This window comes from Parasteatoda tepidariorum, chromosome 5 (genome assembly GCF_043381705.1).
Source record: "Parasteatoda tepidariorum isolate YZ-2023 chromosome 5, CAS_Ptep_4.0, whole genome shotgun sequence".
Lineage (NCBI taxonomy): Eukaryota > Metazoa > Arthropoda > Arachnida > Araneae > Theridiidae > Parasteatoda > Parasteatoda tepidariorum.
In genome coordinates, this window is record NC_092208.1 from 60,237,374 (window position 1) to 60,255,839 (window position 18,466).

An 18,466-nucleotide genomic window follows, 5' to 3' on the forward strand; every position below is an offset into this window, starting at 1 on the left:
TATTTTTTGCTTTCAAACTATAAAATAATTTAAAAAAAAGCACTATATTGGTCTGATAATCGAAAACTTTAAGTGCGAAACATGTTTCAACATTTTTAAAATGCTTTTTTTTAGTTTTTAGTCAATTGTTTGAATTTTATTTAATTACTTGTTTTGAAACTTGATCAAAAAAGTTATTAAACAAGCTTAATAAATTAATTATGGTCAAAACTATCCGAATATGGTAAAATTTATCGTATTTCTATCTCTATGGAAAAATCAAGAACCATGGAAATTTTCACCGAAACGCTTTGGCAATGATTTTGTTGAAATTAACAATAAAATTTCATTTTATAATATTTTATAAAATTTGGTAATATTTGGCAATTTTGCCATGAAATCTTAGAGCAGGGTGTAAAAACCATTTATTCAATTAAATGTGTTTTTCAGTTCTGCAATTTTTACTGAATGTGTTGAGTACTATACTAGAACTATAATTTTGAGAACTGTAATTTCCGATAAAATGGTTCCATATGAACGAATAAATAACCATATGAGGGGTTTAAATTCAGTGAAGTAATTTTACCAGATTTATCAACGATTGTTTTTGCTATAAAAAAAGATAAAATTAACAACAACAACAAAATAATAATCAATCTCTAGTTACATAAGGCGTAGTAATTTCGCTTGTTAAAATAATTCTTCAAATACAATCTTTTAAAATAGATACGACACAGGTGGAAAAAAAAGCAAAACTAAATTTTAAATCTCTGTAAAAAATAGTTATATCGAGAACAACAACTCGAAGAACCACTTTCTTAATATTGGAAAATACCATAAAATGTGTCATGTTCGAGCAAGATAACGAAAAATGTATCGATACATTTTATTGTCTAAATTTTATTGCTTGCGGTTCGATGGCAAAGAAAATAAGATAACGTTTCATGTGGCAAAAGTTAATGAAATACCCTTCCCATTTAGTGAGAGCATGAAAGAATATATACCAAAACAAAATATATTTGAGATAAATTTATGGGTTTCTACAACCTCCGTGAAACTAAGCAACTGCCTATTAGGCTAAGATTGGAAAATAATTGTTTCTACGGTTTTATGAATAATTGTAGATTTTATTGAAACAATTTAAGTTTTTATTGAAGTAAAAGAATTTAAAATAACATGTTGAAGAAATTAAATGCATTAATTTTTCAATAAGGTAATAAAATATGATATCTAGTTAACATAAATTTTTATGTGATGTAATAAATAAAAGTTTAATTATTTATTATCCAAGATTATTTATTAATTATTTATTATTATGATTAATTATTTATTACCAAGACAAAAAATTTGACTAAAATTTAATCAACGCGCCTTCAAAAGCAAGTCCAACCTCACAAAAACTGGCGGCTTGAACCTCTATATTGTACCGGCCACCTTCGGCATGTTTAGTTTTCCTTCACGGACTCACCGTTCCCCCTTGTTTGATCTCATACAGGGAATTTAAAAATTAATTACATCATTATTTCGAAACAACCTCCTTTAATGTATGTACATTTAGAATCCTTGTCAAATGTAAAGTAAAAATAAATACTAGCATAGATATGCAAATTAATATTTGAACTAAAAATGGAAAGCAAAAAAACTGTGTCGAGATTTAACAAATCACAATTAAGGAAGGTAGGTGTATGAAGCACTTAAACTGGCGTGATTGCAGTTTAAAGACAGACCTGCACTTTACTTTCATTTACTTTTTTGGCACTTTAATCCAGCAATCAAACAGATTTTGGCGTTCTATCCACCATTTTTAACCGCTACATATATTTTTATATCCAAGCTTATTCATAAAATGTGATATTAATTAAACTTAGACATCACTTTTTACAGTGTGTTAACTAACCAGTCAACAGTCTTTTTTTTGTTTTTTTTTTTGGCAAGAAATAAATGCTACATGAAATTCCGTTAAAGCATACTTGCTTAAACTATTATGTAATTTATAATTAATAAAACTTTTATTAATTCCGCAAAGAGATAATTTTTTTCAAATTTTTTCAAGATAGAGTTTCTAATATTGTACTAAAAATGCTATTTGGATAATTAAATAATGATTAATAATAAATTGGTTTAAATAAATAATTATTTTAAAGAGATATTGAATACGATTTTTCGATTTTGAAAGTATGGTACTCTGTATCTCTTAAGAATAAGAAATTGAGTATAAACTTAAGAGAGTCAAAAACTCTAATATAAATTTCTGAACTTCAGTGACAATTTAAGGACAATCAGAAAAAAAATCTTGGATCATGAAAAGTAAAAAAAAAATTTTAAACTTTTATAATATCTTTCACTTTTTAATCAACACTGAAAGAGCTCTGAAGTGGAAATTTTAATGAAACAATTGGATTGTATAAATACTCTAAATTCATTTAAAGATATTGTTTTCTTTTCCTTAAGGCAGGAAATATTGTCCTTTAATTCCCAATATAATCAAATTTTAATACTGTAATATAATTGACTAAGTTGTGTACGTCAATCAGCTATAAAGTTTTTTTTTTTAAAAATCCAATTGATTAAAATTATATTCACTTACCCTTGGCACTTTGGAATACTTCCCCGTTCTCGAGTCTCGAATGGAAGATATTTCCAAAAAATCAGTTTCCTGTAAAAAGAGAAGAAGAAAATTATGCTTATTTACTACTTTTTTAACCTTTTCATTTAACAATATTTTTTCAACATCAGAAAGAAAAACATGAAAAAACCCTTTTCGCATGCCTTAAGGACAGTTAATTTTGCTGGAAACGTGATTTGTTATCATGCTATGATCAAGAGTTAAAAGGTAAAAGTGTTCCTAACTAAATCCTATAAAACGAGCAGTGTATAGTCTCATTCTACGCTGTTTCTAAATGCGATAATTTAACTTTAGGTCAATTGTATCTATAAAAAAAAAATACTTTATTTTTACATTTCTTCTTAAGTAGCTGAAATTCCCGTACAAAATAATAAACAATATGAACTGCTATAGTTTTTTTAAATATCACATTAAAACTTAGTTACATTGTAATGTATGTTAAGAGGTCCTGAAATTTGAAACATATTCTAACTAGTCAAATATTGTCTTTGTAAGAAAAAAATACTTGTTTATTTGTAACTGTAAAATACTTGTTCTTGCAAAATTAGTTGCCTTAGAATTCTGCACGAAGTTTCTGCAATACCCTTTTTATTTCATCGAGCCTTATGACACTCTAGTGAAATTAAAACTGCACTATAAAAATTGTGGTGGAATACCTAACTGAATTTGGTGTTGAAAAACTGTGAATGATTACTTAATTTCTAGCTACTACCAAATCAAGCAGTCTACACACTTTAAAGTGTGTAGTAAAATCTTAACGCCAATAATTGATGAAACGCATACCAAGATATGTTTTTACGCCATTCAAGGTTGGCAAAAGGATGGAAGATGTGTTTTTTTTGGTGCTCTATAAATTTTGGAAAATAAAGGTAAATTGTAATTTCATTTGCGTTAGAAATGATATAATCTAACATAGAAGACTCCAGCTACACATACTGAGTGAGTTTACTTAGTTATCAACTTGTTTCTGAAGTTATGAACTCTTTTGACTTTCAAACTATGATGGCGGGCATCGAAGTCTAACTAGGCTTATATATCGACCCCAGCAAGAAAAAAGTCAATTATTTTTCAATTAACTTTAATATTCTTGTCAAATTTAATGACAAACTGATCATAGCCTCTTAATACCAAGTAAGTTTCATTCCTTTTTGTTGATTGATCAAGTACACTGGTGGACAAAATTAAGAGATGAAAAGCATTTTCGCACATTCATTCGCACATGCAAGATACCCGCACACCGCTCCATGTGTATGACAATGGTTCCGTGAATGCCTAGAGGTACAGGCAGGAGGTCCTAGACCTCTATGTGTGTCTTTTCAGGGGCGCTATTGGTCCTGAGTTCATTTTTATGGACGACAATGCGCGACCACATAGGGCTCTCATAGTTGATGAGTATCTGGAAAGCGAGGATATTCAACGAATGGATTGGCCAGCCTAATCCCCTGACCTGAATCCTACTGAACATGCTTGGGATGCTCTTGGGAAAGCTATTGCGATGCGTCAACCTCCCCCCAGAACCATTCTGGAGTTAAAAATTGCTCTGGTGGAAGAATGGGAGGGTCTTCCACAAGTCCTCCTTAACTCCCTTATTAACAGCATGCATACTCGTTGTGCATGCTGTCTGTCTGTCAGGGGTGACCATACACCATACTAGAGGCAACACACACTGTACAAGCCTCACTTTTATTGTCATCTTTTATCCTTAAGTTCAGACTACATTGGATTTATTGGCAATAGGTCTTGCCAGTGAATGGCACTTTCATTTTTGTTTTGCATACTTTATTATCATGGAATAAGCTATATCCATACCAAATTTCATTTATTTATATTCAGTATTTTTTGAGATATTTGGGAAAATGAATTCCATCTCTTAATTTTGTCCAACAGTGTATGTTGATTGTGGTCAATTATTTGCAAAGTAATTTCAATCATCTTGTCAGATTGATTTGACAAACTACTCATGTAAACTGTTATTAAAATCCATTCTTTACAATTGAGCAGAAAAGGTGAAAATTTGTTACTCTATATTGTATCGTAAAAATAGCTTTACTGACTATGTGTATTATATTCTACCGTAATTATAAATCTTAGAGTTACTGAATGAAAAAAAAAATAAGTGGTGGGTACTTTACACCAAGTTCGTTTAAAGAGCATTCTTTACGTATTGAAACATCTAGATTCAAGGGTTTTGTTATGTATGGGGTTCCACAACACAACTTTGGAGTAAAGGAATTGCCACCAGTTTTTGCGTTGTGATACACAAAAATGTTTTGCAATGCACGCGTACTGGAAAGTACTGATGACAGATTGCAGGTTGACTAGATTAAAATCATGAAGTACTTTTCTTTTGTCCTATATAAAATATTAGATGAATATTTAAAGCCGGGATAGCCTGGTTGGCAGGGAGCTGGACTTCCGTTCATGAGAACGGGATTTCAAATCCAGCCGGCCGAAGACTCATCGTGTAGTAAATGGTGACTGGTGCACGTTAAATCTATCGGATCACAAAATCCTCCATGTTTCCATAACAAATTGCGCCTCTGGAGGTACTGGATTGGATATTGATTGCTCTCTGGTTCAAGTCGAAATTACAAGCTGAATGAATGGATGTATGAATGGGTTCGCCCCATAAACGAATTTGACATATGAGTGTACTAAGAGTCGAATTCTTGGCCATAGATGGCACCACTGGAATACAAGAACAATTACACACTTTTCAATGGATTACGACAACAACAACAATGAATATTTAGAAATATTGTTTTATTGATTATTTAATTTTAATTGCAGGGTGATGAAGCAAATTTATTTTTATGCACACACTTTGAAATATGAGCTACCTTCATAAAAATTTATTAAAAAAATACTATTTCCGATATGAATGTATGGGTCAACAATAGTTTTTAACATATTTAAAGTGCATCTTACCTGAAATGTTTTCATTAAAAAAAAAAGGCATACTTTTCTAGGGGGCGTTGAAAATATTTGTAATGCAATATGAGAAGTAATTTAAAAAAGGTTGGAAATTTATAATTTTGTTTCAAGATACAAACATATTATTAGTGAAACAATATTAATAATGTGCTTGTAGTTGAGAATAAAAGCATTGTTCTTACGTTAAACATTGTTGAGTCCAGAAGAAAAGCATAATCTAGATTTAGATTTATGTTTTTAATTAGACATAACTGCAGGTTAAGATAATTAAACATCAAGACTAAGTAAGATTTTTTTATTATTAAGGTTTTTCATAAAAAAAACTCAGAAATGAAATACCTTATTTTTTTAAAAAAAACCTTTAAGTTAATTTAATTTTTAAAATATTCATTGAATTATATTAAATAAACATTTACCTTGTTATCGTTGCGTAATTATTTTTAGCTACAAAGACTCAAAAATACATTAAACATTAAATTGTTTGTTATTGCCACTCAGACCGTATAGGGTTTTGTTTACACAAAAACGGTATTCAAAAAAGCTAAAAACAAACATTTTACACGAAGCATCATTAGAATTTTAACAATAATCCACAACTTTGTACAGTAATTTGTTGCATTTAAATTAATGCGCAATTAATCGTGTCAAATAGAATTGATCCTGTGTGATATAATCTAATAATGCAACTTAATAAAGAATTTTATTTTCAGATACTTATACTAATTTTTATTAATAAAATACACTGTTACTTGATTTACATTTAACTCGTGTTTTTCCATTAACCTTTCAGACGAACTGAAATAGAAAACGGAAATGAAAAATACTGTTGTGAAATGCAATTTCAACACAACATTTTAAAATCACTCCAGCAAATATTTTTCCTTCAGTGAAAAGCGAATGCATTTCAAATTCTTTCGAATTCAAATTCCAAAATTAATAAACAAAATCAGCCGATGAGACAGTTAATATTGTTGCCAAGCAACCTAGTATTGATGTTGACGTCATTCTCTTGAACATTTCTTTTCGAAACAGCAATATCCAAATACTCAACTTTCAGTTAACGGAGTCTCTTTTGTTAATAATGTGTCCGTTCGGGAAAGAAGGGGACAGGGAAGTGAATGGAGGCTAAGTTTTGACTTGGGATTATTAAAATAGTTCATTTATTTCAACGATATTACATCAAACTTAATTATTATTGCTGTTTGTGGTTCGGAATGCTGTTATTAGACAAACCCTTATCGTGATGTTGAAATGCGTCAGCCACTGAAAGGTCGTAAAAATTATATGGCTCCGATTTAATAGCGCTATTTCTGTCTTACACGATGTTATAAAAGTGTCATAAAATCAGTTATTCTTGCAAGCCTGTCAATGGGAAAAGGTCGGTTGGGGTTGTTTTTCTTTCTGCGCAGGGAAGTTAGCAGGACTTACTATTTGAATTGTGTTTGTTAGACGCGGCTCTAATAAATGGAAACAGTTTAGTAAGGGAAGCGGAAAGGAAAGAAAGGAAGGAACTACACCATTAATTTAAAGTAATGATTTTTCCCTGTTAATGGAGCTAGGGTTTTCCTTTTTTTTAATTAAATTTAAATTTATAGTTCCAACAAATCGGGTTTTTAACAACATTAAAATGCATATTGAGTGTCTGAATAGCTTTTTTTTGTTGAAAACATTCACTAAAATTGCTAATATTTTGATTCGAAAACTTGCTGAAGATACTTATAAAGAAAAAAAATAAGCAATAGACTTAATGTACAATATGATTCTGTGCAGCAGTTATGAACTTTGAGGAAAGGTGGGGCATATCATAAGGTTCAAGATGAGCATAACAACGCATGTGGGGAAATGTTTACGTCGGCCACTTCCCCATTTTTTACTTACTCATGTGCATTTGACCTTGTCCTTTAATTTACCTGAATTATCTTAATTTCATTTTAATTAGAGGTTTGCCAATATTTTTTGTCGAAAATTCTCAGATTCGTATTTCTTAGGACAGGTTGGCGTTGCAAAACGTCAGTTTGAAGCGAGCGCTAACCCGTGATTGGTCAATTTGTGAGTTAGACAGCATACGTCATCGAACGCTCAGCTTGAACGACGACTGACGTCCGAATCAACTGCAGTTGGATCACAACGTAACATTAACGACCGAAGCAATGCCGCACAACATCTAACAGAGCATTGAAATCAGCCAAGATTTTGATTTTAACATTAAACATTGCTTCTTCCTTCTCTTCTTCTTCATTTAGCTAAGCTAAAATGTGTTTTTTCTCGGACAAAGTCATTATTTGTTCTCTAAAGCACTGGTCGACAATAACAAAATCAATACAAATTCAAAAATAAATATTTGCTTACGTTATAAACGCATGCGCAATGCGAGATAATGTCTGCGTTGGACCAACTGCTTACGCTGAGCTAACAAAACAGTATTTCGTTGGCGTTAGCGGTACGTCAACTTCTCACTGACGCCCAGAGAAGGCGCTTGTCTTAAGAAACCAGGTCTTCAATCCTGGTTTCCTAAGACAAGCACCTTAAACAGACAGACTTAAAAAAAACTAGTAGAGTTGACCATTAATTTGTAGAGTCATTAACCATAATAGTAACAAACTTCAGAAAAACTATTTAAGTTGTTCGTTAAATTATACAGTTAATATATAAAGCTTCCTAACTCAATTCATTGGTTTACGCGCTTTTCTATGCTGATTACGGTTTCAGACCACTGACATAAAGGTCCATGGTTTGAAACCAGTCAGAGCCAAAGAGCATCTCGCTCACACTCCCTTTACATTGATTACCACGAACAGATGGCAGTACTAAATGGCTAGTTCCATTGTTCACTTTGATTTGACAAACCAATCTCCTGAGTCTCAAACAGAGTCAAGACCCGAACGAAAGATAACACTTTTACCAATGTAACATCAATTTGCGATCAGTGACAACATTTTTTGCGAGAAAGCATTTAAGGGCAAATTAGTACTTTTATTCGTAATTTTAGCTTAACGGGGATGAATTTATTTTTACGGTCCGTTACTAGAACACATTTACCGATCCTTGACCAAAATCTAGCTGTGAATTTTTTATAATTCGTGAATCACCCGGTATTTGTGGAATGGGAAGTTTTACAATGTATCGTGTCTATAATGAAGCAAGGTGTAGCTGGGCATGCAGGAGAGATACTTATTATTGTTATCATTTCCGTCTTACATAAATTGAAAAAAAAATCTGGAGCATGTTATTTATAAATTTCAATTAAAAAATATATTAAACTTTTTTCGCATCTCTGCGGTAACAAAATCATTTTTACTCTTACGTGGTGCATCATTGTGCGACATTTATTGTAGTACATTTAACATTTGTCGTTCGCAAACAAAATTAAAATATTTTAATCTAGTTTAGAACCTCCTAGAAATATTTCTTGAATAAATCATCAGAAATTTTTAAGTTCAGCATAACTTTCTGCTTATTATTAAGAATTATTTATAACAGATTAATGTTTATCACATATTAATAAAGAAAACGAGTCGTATTGGAAAAAAAAATTTCTACATTATTATCTTTACATAAACTAAACATAACTAGAACACAACTTCAGTAAATGACTAATATACCTTAAATTGTTTCATCGATTTAAGCACCTAAAACTATATTTTCCCTATCTTTATCCTATTTCAGAATCATTTCAAGTATCATTTCAACAACAACAAATTTTTAACATCATATTAGTAAAACTGTTGATTAAAATGAACATATCAAGGGGATTTTATCAATTCATACTCGTATAAAAAAAAATTTCAAACTTTGCCCTAAAATAAGCAGTCAGATTAGCTTTGCAACCCACATAATAAAAATATTTATTCCTTGCTACAAAAGCAGCGATAAGCAAAACCAGTGAATAGTTTTGCTTTATAAAATGGTTTGAGTAAGAAGGTTATTCATACAATTTAACTACTTAAACTATAATAAAATCTTCAGAACACGAATGGTTCAGAATCAGATTATTTCAAGTTACTATTTCGTGTTGAATATGAAAAACATTTAAAATAAAATTGAAACAAAAAAAGGATGTAATATTTTTCCCGAAAGTTTAAAACACCATGCATGACCCACATTTTGGGTCGTGTGCCGATCAAAAGTATGTAATTGGGAACTTTATGGGATAGCTAAGTAGAGCTAAAAATTTGAGAATCGGGCACTTAGATGTTACACAGTGTGATCTGTACAGTGTGACTTAGATATTTTTAAACCTTGGAATGAAATTAAAATTGAAATAAAAATATACATATTAACAATCGTAAATTAGCATTTAATTAAAACAATAATAATGAAGTCTAATTAATGACTGCCAGAGCAATGAAAGAATTAAAATTATCAAAAATAAATTCAAAGGAACTGCTTTTCCATTAATTCTCAAATAAACAAGTCTTTGAAAATTTTCATCTCTGCTATGCTTAGATCTACCTCGATAATGATTAAACAAAAATTTGATAAAGTTTTGATTTCATCTCTCTATATTAAATCGTGACCCCCAATTTCAATTCATTTTGACTTTAGCTTTTTAAAGTCCCAAAAAACTACAAGGTAAATATGGTTTTATCAGAGCAGTTTGTATAGTTACTTTTTTTACGCCGAGAAAAAATTCAGGTAAAATTACTCTACAGTATAGTAATGACATCGCTGATTAAAAAAAAGTAATTGTGGTTTCTAAAACCAGATAATATGGTTTCTAAAACATTTGTTTGGTAATGGTTTATCGGAAATTCTGCTTTTAAAAATGATAGTTCTTATCACCACACATTTAGTACACATACATAACTGTTACCGAGTATTGGTTTTTATGCCATGCTCTAAGATATCAGGTTAAATTTATCAAGTTTTGCCACATTTACGAAATTTTATCACATATTAAAAAACCATATTTCCTCGTTAATTTTACCAAAAGCATTACGAAAGTGCTTCGATAAAAATTATCAAGCTTTAAGGTGTTTCCATAAAGCCAGAAACATAGTAAGTTTCGCCATATTCTGGTAGTTTTGATCATAATTTTTCTCAGGGTAGAAAATATTCTCTTCTCAAGAAATATAAATACTTATTTCAAAGCTTAAAAAGAATTTAATTCATTTGTCAATTAACAAGCTTCATTCATTTACAATTAAAGAAACTAATTTCCAACTATTTGTGATAATATTGTTTTTACTTAATATTAATATTACAATAAATTTTCATGTAATTTGCATCAAAAATCGCAACATCGTCAAAAGTTTTTCATTACGTTTAGTATTTCTACATTCATTTTAAATACATCATTGTTATATAATTCAACGTGAAATTGTCTACTTTATATGAACTAATAGGGTTATTCATCTGCCTGTTAAACACTGAACATATTTTTATCAAACCAAGCAGGATACAGTTTTATCACCAAGGAATTTTTCACAGTCAAGTTACTTTCAATTAATTTAATCACCGATATCCAATTTGTTCTTCTTTTCATCGTTCCATAAACGAATGAAAACGATCAAAAAATTCTTTGCTTCTGGGAAACTTTCTCCCTTTTACTCGATAGCGATACTGTGCTCTGCGCAATCTTTTATTATCGAGGAATACCTCAGCTATTAAAAATAAATGCAGTAATTCGACAACGCTTATTATCGCGGCTTACGGCCATCAGTGGCTTTTATAGCTTCCCGATTGGCCACCACTATCTTTTGGAGGACACAAAGGCAGTCACGTGAAGAAGGTGACATCCAACCGTAGTAATTAGCTTCCGGTATCTGGCAACAACATGCCACTCCAGATGAAGTTCACCATTTTGCCTGAGAGAAACCATTCCGCATGATCTTATGTTCTTGCACTGATAGCGATATATACTGGAAGTGATATATGTTTGAGTGAAACTGTGCTCTGTTTTCGTACGGAAAAATGTATTTTATTCATTTTTCATTTCGTTTCTATAATCAATTTTTCTAAAAAAAATGTCCTGTATTTTCGTAAACATTACACTAATTTAAATGGGTAGATTGAATTAGTCCATTCCGCATGATCTTATGTTCTTGCACTGTCACTGATAGCGATATATACAGGAAGTGATATATGTTTGAGTGAAACTGTGCTCTGTTTTCGTTCGGAAAAATGTATTTTATTCATTTTTCCGTTCGCTTCTATAATTAATTTTTCTAAAAAAAATTTGCTGTATTTTCGTAAACATTACACTAATTTAAATGGGTAGATTGAATTAGTCTTGTTTAAAAATTTGAATGATTAAAAAAAATTTTTGGCTTCATTTGAGATTTTAGGGGCACAATAGAGGTTTGACTTGTGGGACTTCCCCCCCCCCCGCAATTTCGAATCAGGCTGCAGCAAACATCAACATGGAATATGAAGTGAGCAAGCTAATAAACATAGCACACTGGAAATCTGAGTCTATTTAACATAAATCGAATGGCTTTAACTTTTCAGTTGAGTGTATTCATTCAACTTCTAGTATTTCGACCGAACTAGTATATATTTTCTGAATAAAATCGTAATTCTTCAATATTTAAATTATTTTTCAATATTTAAATTATTTTTTGAAAAAATAAACAACTATAATAGTTAACTTCATCTATATGCATTTGATTCAGCATTATCAGAAAATTTGGGATTTTACCCATCTCATCTGGTTCGACAAAGTTGCATAAATTGCACCAATCAAGATCTAAAACTATCCGAACGTATTGTTAATAAGATTTTTCATTTCAGTGAAAAAGTAGATGCAATATGGACAGCGTTATGATATCTGCCTAATAAACATAGTATATAACATTTGGAATTTAACAAAATAGTTTATTTTTTTTAAACCTTTTATTTTTTTATTTAATTAATAGCCGCAGCTCTATCCAACATCTGAAAAAATGTCACCGTATAGGCGATAAGGCCTCAATTTCAATTTTTACCTTCTAAACCAACTCTCGTTCTGCCAAGATCTATATTTCCACTGACAAGGAAAACTAGGGAAGTGTGACTCGCCAATTTTGAAATAAACTAGTGGGATGTATGCCTTATGAGGAATAATTTTAGGGGGAAAACATTCGTTTCGGCCCATAGAAGGTCCTGTGCGAAATAAAAAATGGTTCAATATATAGAAAAATCGGTATTTTATTACTTCAATGCAGGCTATTAGTTATTGTAATTGTCTCATACTCCAATTAATTTTGTGGTACTTTCACGTACTATATAATGCACATTTATTGTCGAAATTGATTTCAAAAATTATATATATCTGTAGTTTTTCAGAAAAACCTGTTAGGTTAATTTTAAAAAAAATTGACATCACATTTTTTAAATTTTTTTTTCAAAAACTTTCCAAATTAATTGGAGTATGTAATTGCAAATCAATTAATAATTAATTAACAATTAATAATTAATTTTCCGATTGATTGATTAATTATCCAATTGATTCCAAATTAATTGGANTTTTTTTTAGTTGGGTTTAACAATAAAAAAACGGCTTTTTGTAGCGATTCAGAAAACCGGAAAAATCAGTTATCCGGAATAGCGATGATCCCGATCGTTCCGGATAATCGGTTCCCTACTGCATATAACATTTGGAATTTAAAAAAATTGTTTATTTTTTTAAAACCTTATTATTTTTTTAATTTAATTAATAGCCGCAGCTCCATCCAACATCTGAAATACTGCCACAGTATGGGCGATAAGGCCTCAATTTCAATTTTTACCTTCTAAACCAACTCTCGTCCTGCCAAGATCTATATTTCCACTGGGTACCTTTTTATATTGATATTGGGGGTGGGGGAATGAGGAAGCTGATGATTTAGCTAAGGAAGGAACTGTAATAGTATCGACTTCAAGCACACAACTTTTCTGGAAATCTGTTCAAAGATGAAATCTGCCATTGCCTTTTCCTGGTGGTCTCCTCTGATACAATGGCAAACAACTTGGAAGTACCTTGATTTTTGAGGGTGGCCGTGCACTTCAGACTACAATATCGAAACTATCAAGTGGAAACTTAAGAGGATGCAATACCACGAGAGAAACTTTTCATCGCAATTTCATAACTAAAATTTTAAGTATGAAAAAAAGTGAATTCAGGCAAACCTAGAGTAGGCCATGAAGTTCCAAGTATTTAAAAAAAATTACAAAATATCCAAATGAAAACAAATTATGAGAGTACAACTTAGGATTACGCAATAGGGAAGTTCTCTTCCAATAATTTGCTTACATTTCGATATTTTGAATTTTTTTCCTGCATTTCATAGCTCGGATTCAGCTATTTCAAAACTTTAATTTCTGAATTAGTTAAGATGGGGAAATAGAATTTGCAATAAAAAGTTTCCTCCGTTGTATAGCTTCCTCTTTAAGTGTCTTGTTAAGTGTCAGAGTAAAGAGATCTTTCCCATCAGTAGAAAATGCAATTCCTCAAATTCCATACTCGATTGTCGATTTTCCCTCCTGGGATTTAAAAAAGAATATTTGAGCCAAAAAAACCCTCTGTATTTCGAATTTTTTTTAATGTATACGGACTCAAGCAGATGATCTAAACTATCAGTTAAGAAAAGCAACAACAACAAAAAATCTTTTGTTTATACTAAAAGTTAAAAAGGGGCAGAAAAACAATGGCTTGCTTTACATTTAAAAAATATTTTTTTAAATTTATCATTCTAGTAAACATATTCAGTGAAGGAATTGATTGAAAAAAAAAGATAATGATTTAAAAATTTATAAAGATTTTTGTAAACTAAAAATAAGTATCTTTTATCGCCAGTGCTGGTAAATATGCCCTTTCTAATTGTCGTATAACTCACTTTTTTGCCTTCTTTAAATTTAAAAAAAAGTGAGCATCATCTCAAGCTTAAACTGTAAAGTCACATTTTGACCTTGTCGAGTTTGTTAATTTAAATTAAACTTTCGGTAAAAAAGAATTTCAAAATATGTTATCACGATTAACTCAAATTATTGCTAATTTGTGTAAATTTCTGATGGTAAAAAATTTTTCCTTTCGAACTGCCGTTAAGACAAGCTTTTAATGTTAATGTGATTAAATGCAAATTCTAATCCATAAATATTTTTAAATAACTAACAAGTTTCTGATCCGACGGTAGTAAGAATCCTTTTTCATATATTATTCATAGAAAGAAATAAGAAACGGAATTAGAAAAAAAGGAACTCTAAAAATTAAATAAAAAAATTCAAACTCCCCTTTTTTTCCGAAACGAAAACTACTTGATAATAATATTTATGCTTATCTGAGCTACTTTTACTTCTAAATAACTTCCTTGAGACTTGAAGAAGAAAAAAGTACTAATTTTAAAAAAAGAGAGAAAGGGAAAAATCTCGATAAGAAGCATCGAAACTTTAAAAACTTATTTACATAAATAAGTGCATTCCATCCTTTTTTTTTATTTATGCTAAATGTGTTTATTATTACTCTCATTTTACTTGTATTATTAACTCAATTTAAATTCGATTTGGGTAAATTGAAATTTAATGTAATCAGGTCTGTTTACTTCATTTAAAATCGAAACTTTTATGGTAGGGTTATAAAAAAGGAAACTGCGTGCATTTTAAAGTTAAAAAAAAAAAGAAAGAGCACATCTGCTTTATTTTGATTTAGACGGTACTTAATGATGAATTTCGTTTACTTTATGTTTCCAACTCTAAGATAAATAACGTTCATAAAAACCCATTAATTAATTGTAACCATTTTACTTTACACACTTATTAGAGATCTACTCCTTAATTTTAATTTTCTAATTACCAGGCCTATAAATATGGTTCATTTATTTCATTTAAAATTAAAATTCTCGATGTATAGTAGACGGAGTTCTCGATATATAGCGAACTAAGCAAAAAAATTAAAATTAGCATTTTGGGGTCTGAGCTTTTAACTGCTCTCCTGCTTTAACTAATAGTTGCGAATACTAACTATATTTTTAAGGTCGGATTCGAATTCGTTAAAAAAAGGAATGCATTAAAAGAATTTGCATTTTCAGGAAAGGAATGCATTTTTCTTGTCAGACTTCGTAACTTAAAAGATAGTCTGTACTGTACTGTTAAAAATTCCGTATCAAATAATAGTGTGAAGACCGTAATAAGTACCTTTGGAGGCATCAAACGTAAAATCCATTTCATCGTAGAACCCATTTTTACCATTGAATATTATACCGTTAAATATTCTACATTATTATTTATTTAATTAGAGTACTTCAGAGATTTTAATGTAATTATTACTGAAAAAACTACCGTATATTAGATTATTTTGTTCAGTAACATTTTCCAGTAAAAAGGAGTTTTACAGTAAAATACCTTCACTCAGATTGCCGGTATTTTATACCGTAATTTGATTCGGAATTTTTCACAGTGTAATCCATTAACGTACTATAAGTTATATATTTGAACTATAAAAATTTAGTTCCATCGTTAGAAGCTTCGATTAAAAGTTATAAAGTGCTCAGTTTTTTTAAAATCTTTTTTGTGCACGTACTTGCGTTTTTTCACTTATATAATCCCATAAAATTAATATTTTTCATTTAACATTTTTATGTTTAAACAACAAATCATTAGCTAAACGTTACTTAAAATGTTTTATTACTCAAATTTAAACAATATAGTTATAATATTTTTTCTCAACCCTCTGTTAGAATCCCTCAATAATTTTAAAAGCGTATGGTATGAGAAATCTCCAAGGGTTGAAAAAATGATGTTCCTTGCCATGCCTAAACTTTCTTCTTCGATCTAAGCACCTTTATGACCACACGTCATCTCATAAATTATGTAATATTAAGACTTTTATGCATTACATGTTGTTTTTATAAGGCATCTAACATGGCCAAGCTTTTAAAACTTAGTATAAATTCTTTAGTTTAAAAAGGTAAATGTTTTATACTTTTTCATTTCCTGAAGAAATTTGTCTGAACTGCTAAATGTTGCACTAAATTTAACAACTATTTCCTATATATCGCCAACTAAGTGGTTCCGCTCACTTTAAAATGTTTTATTTTTCTTGGCAATAAGCAGATTTAAAATTAAATTTCAAAATTATTTAATGTAAAGATCCCAAAATATTTGATGACTCCATCGAGAAAAAAATACCCAATTCTATAAGTAAAAAAAAAATTAGCTCGACTTTGCTCGATTGCTTGAAACTTTGTGCTCGATTAGCATAGCAATTTCATCTATAGTTTGGTTTTTTTAAAGCCTTATTTATTTTTTGTTTAATATCGTTTAATATGCATTAATGGGTATATCACACGAGGAAAATTATCGGCAACCAAACCGGCAACAAAAATTGCTCGAAAATCCTCGTGTAATTTAGAATTCACATTTACCCGAAATATCAGCAACTATCTTCTCTTCACTGGCAAAAAATTGCCTATAAATAAGGACAAATCACATTTGGACCAATCAGATCGTTTGCTTTTTATGACGCTTCAATTCGATTTGATGACGTTTACAAATGTAAATAAAAATAGGGGTAACGTTGATAAAGAGGATGATCGGATGAAATTTTGAGTTAATACATTAAATTAAACGGATATCAATTCTAGAGCGTCTTGGATTTACTTTTTTTTCCCTTCACAAACATCATTGAAAAAATATGAGATAATAACATCACATGAAGAAATACTAATATTAGTCAACAATTAAGATAAGTAACAAAAAATGGTAACCCTATTACGAGCAATCGTACGGCAATTTAGCTACCCTATCGGACACTCCGAACTGCGAAATAGCGTTTAGAGTTGCGGATAGAGTGGAGGTTCCGCTTATGGTTGCTCTTCTTTTTCTCTCGTGTGATATCCGCATAACACTTAATCATCGTCAAATGTTTTTAACCCAAGAAATGTTTTAACAAAAATACGAAACACTAATTTTTAGTATTTCGATGTAAATTAAAATAATAATTTTTGCAATCATTATATTAGTTGCATATGTTGACTGTACACAATTTTGCATAAAAATTGTTTTAAAAATAAATGTAAGATATCGAAAGCCTTAAACATTTTATTTACCGTAATATGATAATAAAACGGTAACCGAATATATTTATCACAAAAATATACGTTATACGTTAGTATTGTAAAATTACTTTATAGTAATGTAGGAATATTCTTGTTTAGTTTTAAAGTTTTAATTTTGAGTAAGATTGTCACAACCGTTCTTTCCTATTCCAATAAAATCGTAACATAATGACGGAAATGTCAACTGAAGTTAAATATAAGCCGCATCAGAAATAGTTGAAAGTAATTTCGAATGTAATATCGCAGTATTACAAAGTTAAAATATAGTTAAATAAGAGATGAATAAATAATTCATATGTAAATACCGCTCCAACTTTTATTATTTTTAAACTGATGACAGCTAAAAACTTCAGGGTCTTTTTGTTAATTAAAGATCCCATTGTATTGTTTTTCTGTCCAATAAGAATACATCAACAACAAACGGTTTTTAGACCATTATTTGTTTTTCATTATATAGAAAATTTTAAGATGAAGACAGCCAAGGACATCAGCGTCTTTCGGTTAATTAAAAATCCCATTATATACTTTTAGACCACTATCTTTTTCTGCGTTATATAGATGATTTAGTTAACATCTTATTTAATTAATTCCTTATCTTAATTATTCAAACTTGCTCAGATAAATGAAACAGTAAATGCAATCTTTTAACTATTTCATAAGCAAAAAAGCATTCATTTATGACTTAAACTTATCACGTATTTAAAAATACGTTAAACAACTTCAACTGAAAGTCCATTCTTAAACAGTTAAGAGATGTTTAAAACTAAATCTAGTGTGGCACAAACACACAAACGTTCTCTATCTAGAAAATTTTGCCATTACTTTATAGTTTAATAAGTTTAGGAAGGAATTTTTAAACATTTATTTAGTTTTCAAAAATATTAAGTGTACTAAAAACATAAAATGTTGTAATATA

The 18,466-nt window shown here is 30.0% G+C and overlaps 1 protein-coding gene across 2 annotated transcripts in view; it reads right to left on the minus strand.

The window, feature by feature from the left end:
• Positions 1 to 18,466, minus strand: part of LOC107456656 (1-phosphatidylinositol 4,5-bisphosphate phosphodiesterase classes I and II) — a 363,608-nt gene that overhangs the window by 171,589 nt on the left and 173,553 nt on the right. For both annotated transcript variants that reach the window (XM_016074583.3, XM_016074582.3), the window contains exon 3: positions 2,567 to 2,635. In XM_016074583.3, coding sequence (XP_015930069.1) covers positions 2,567 to 2,635 — 69 coding nt within the window. The remainder of the gene's footprint in view (positions 1 to 2,566; positions 2,636 to 18,466) is intronic.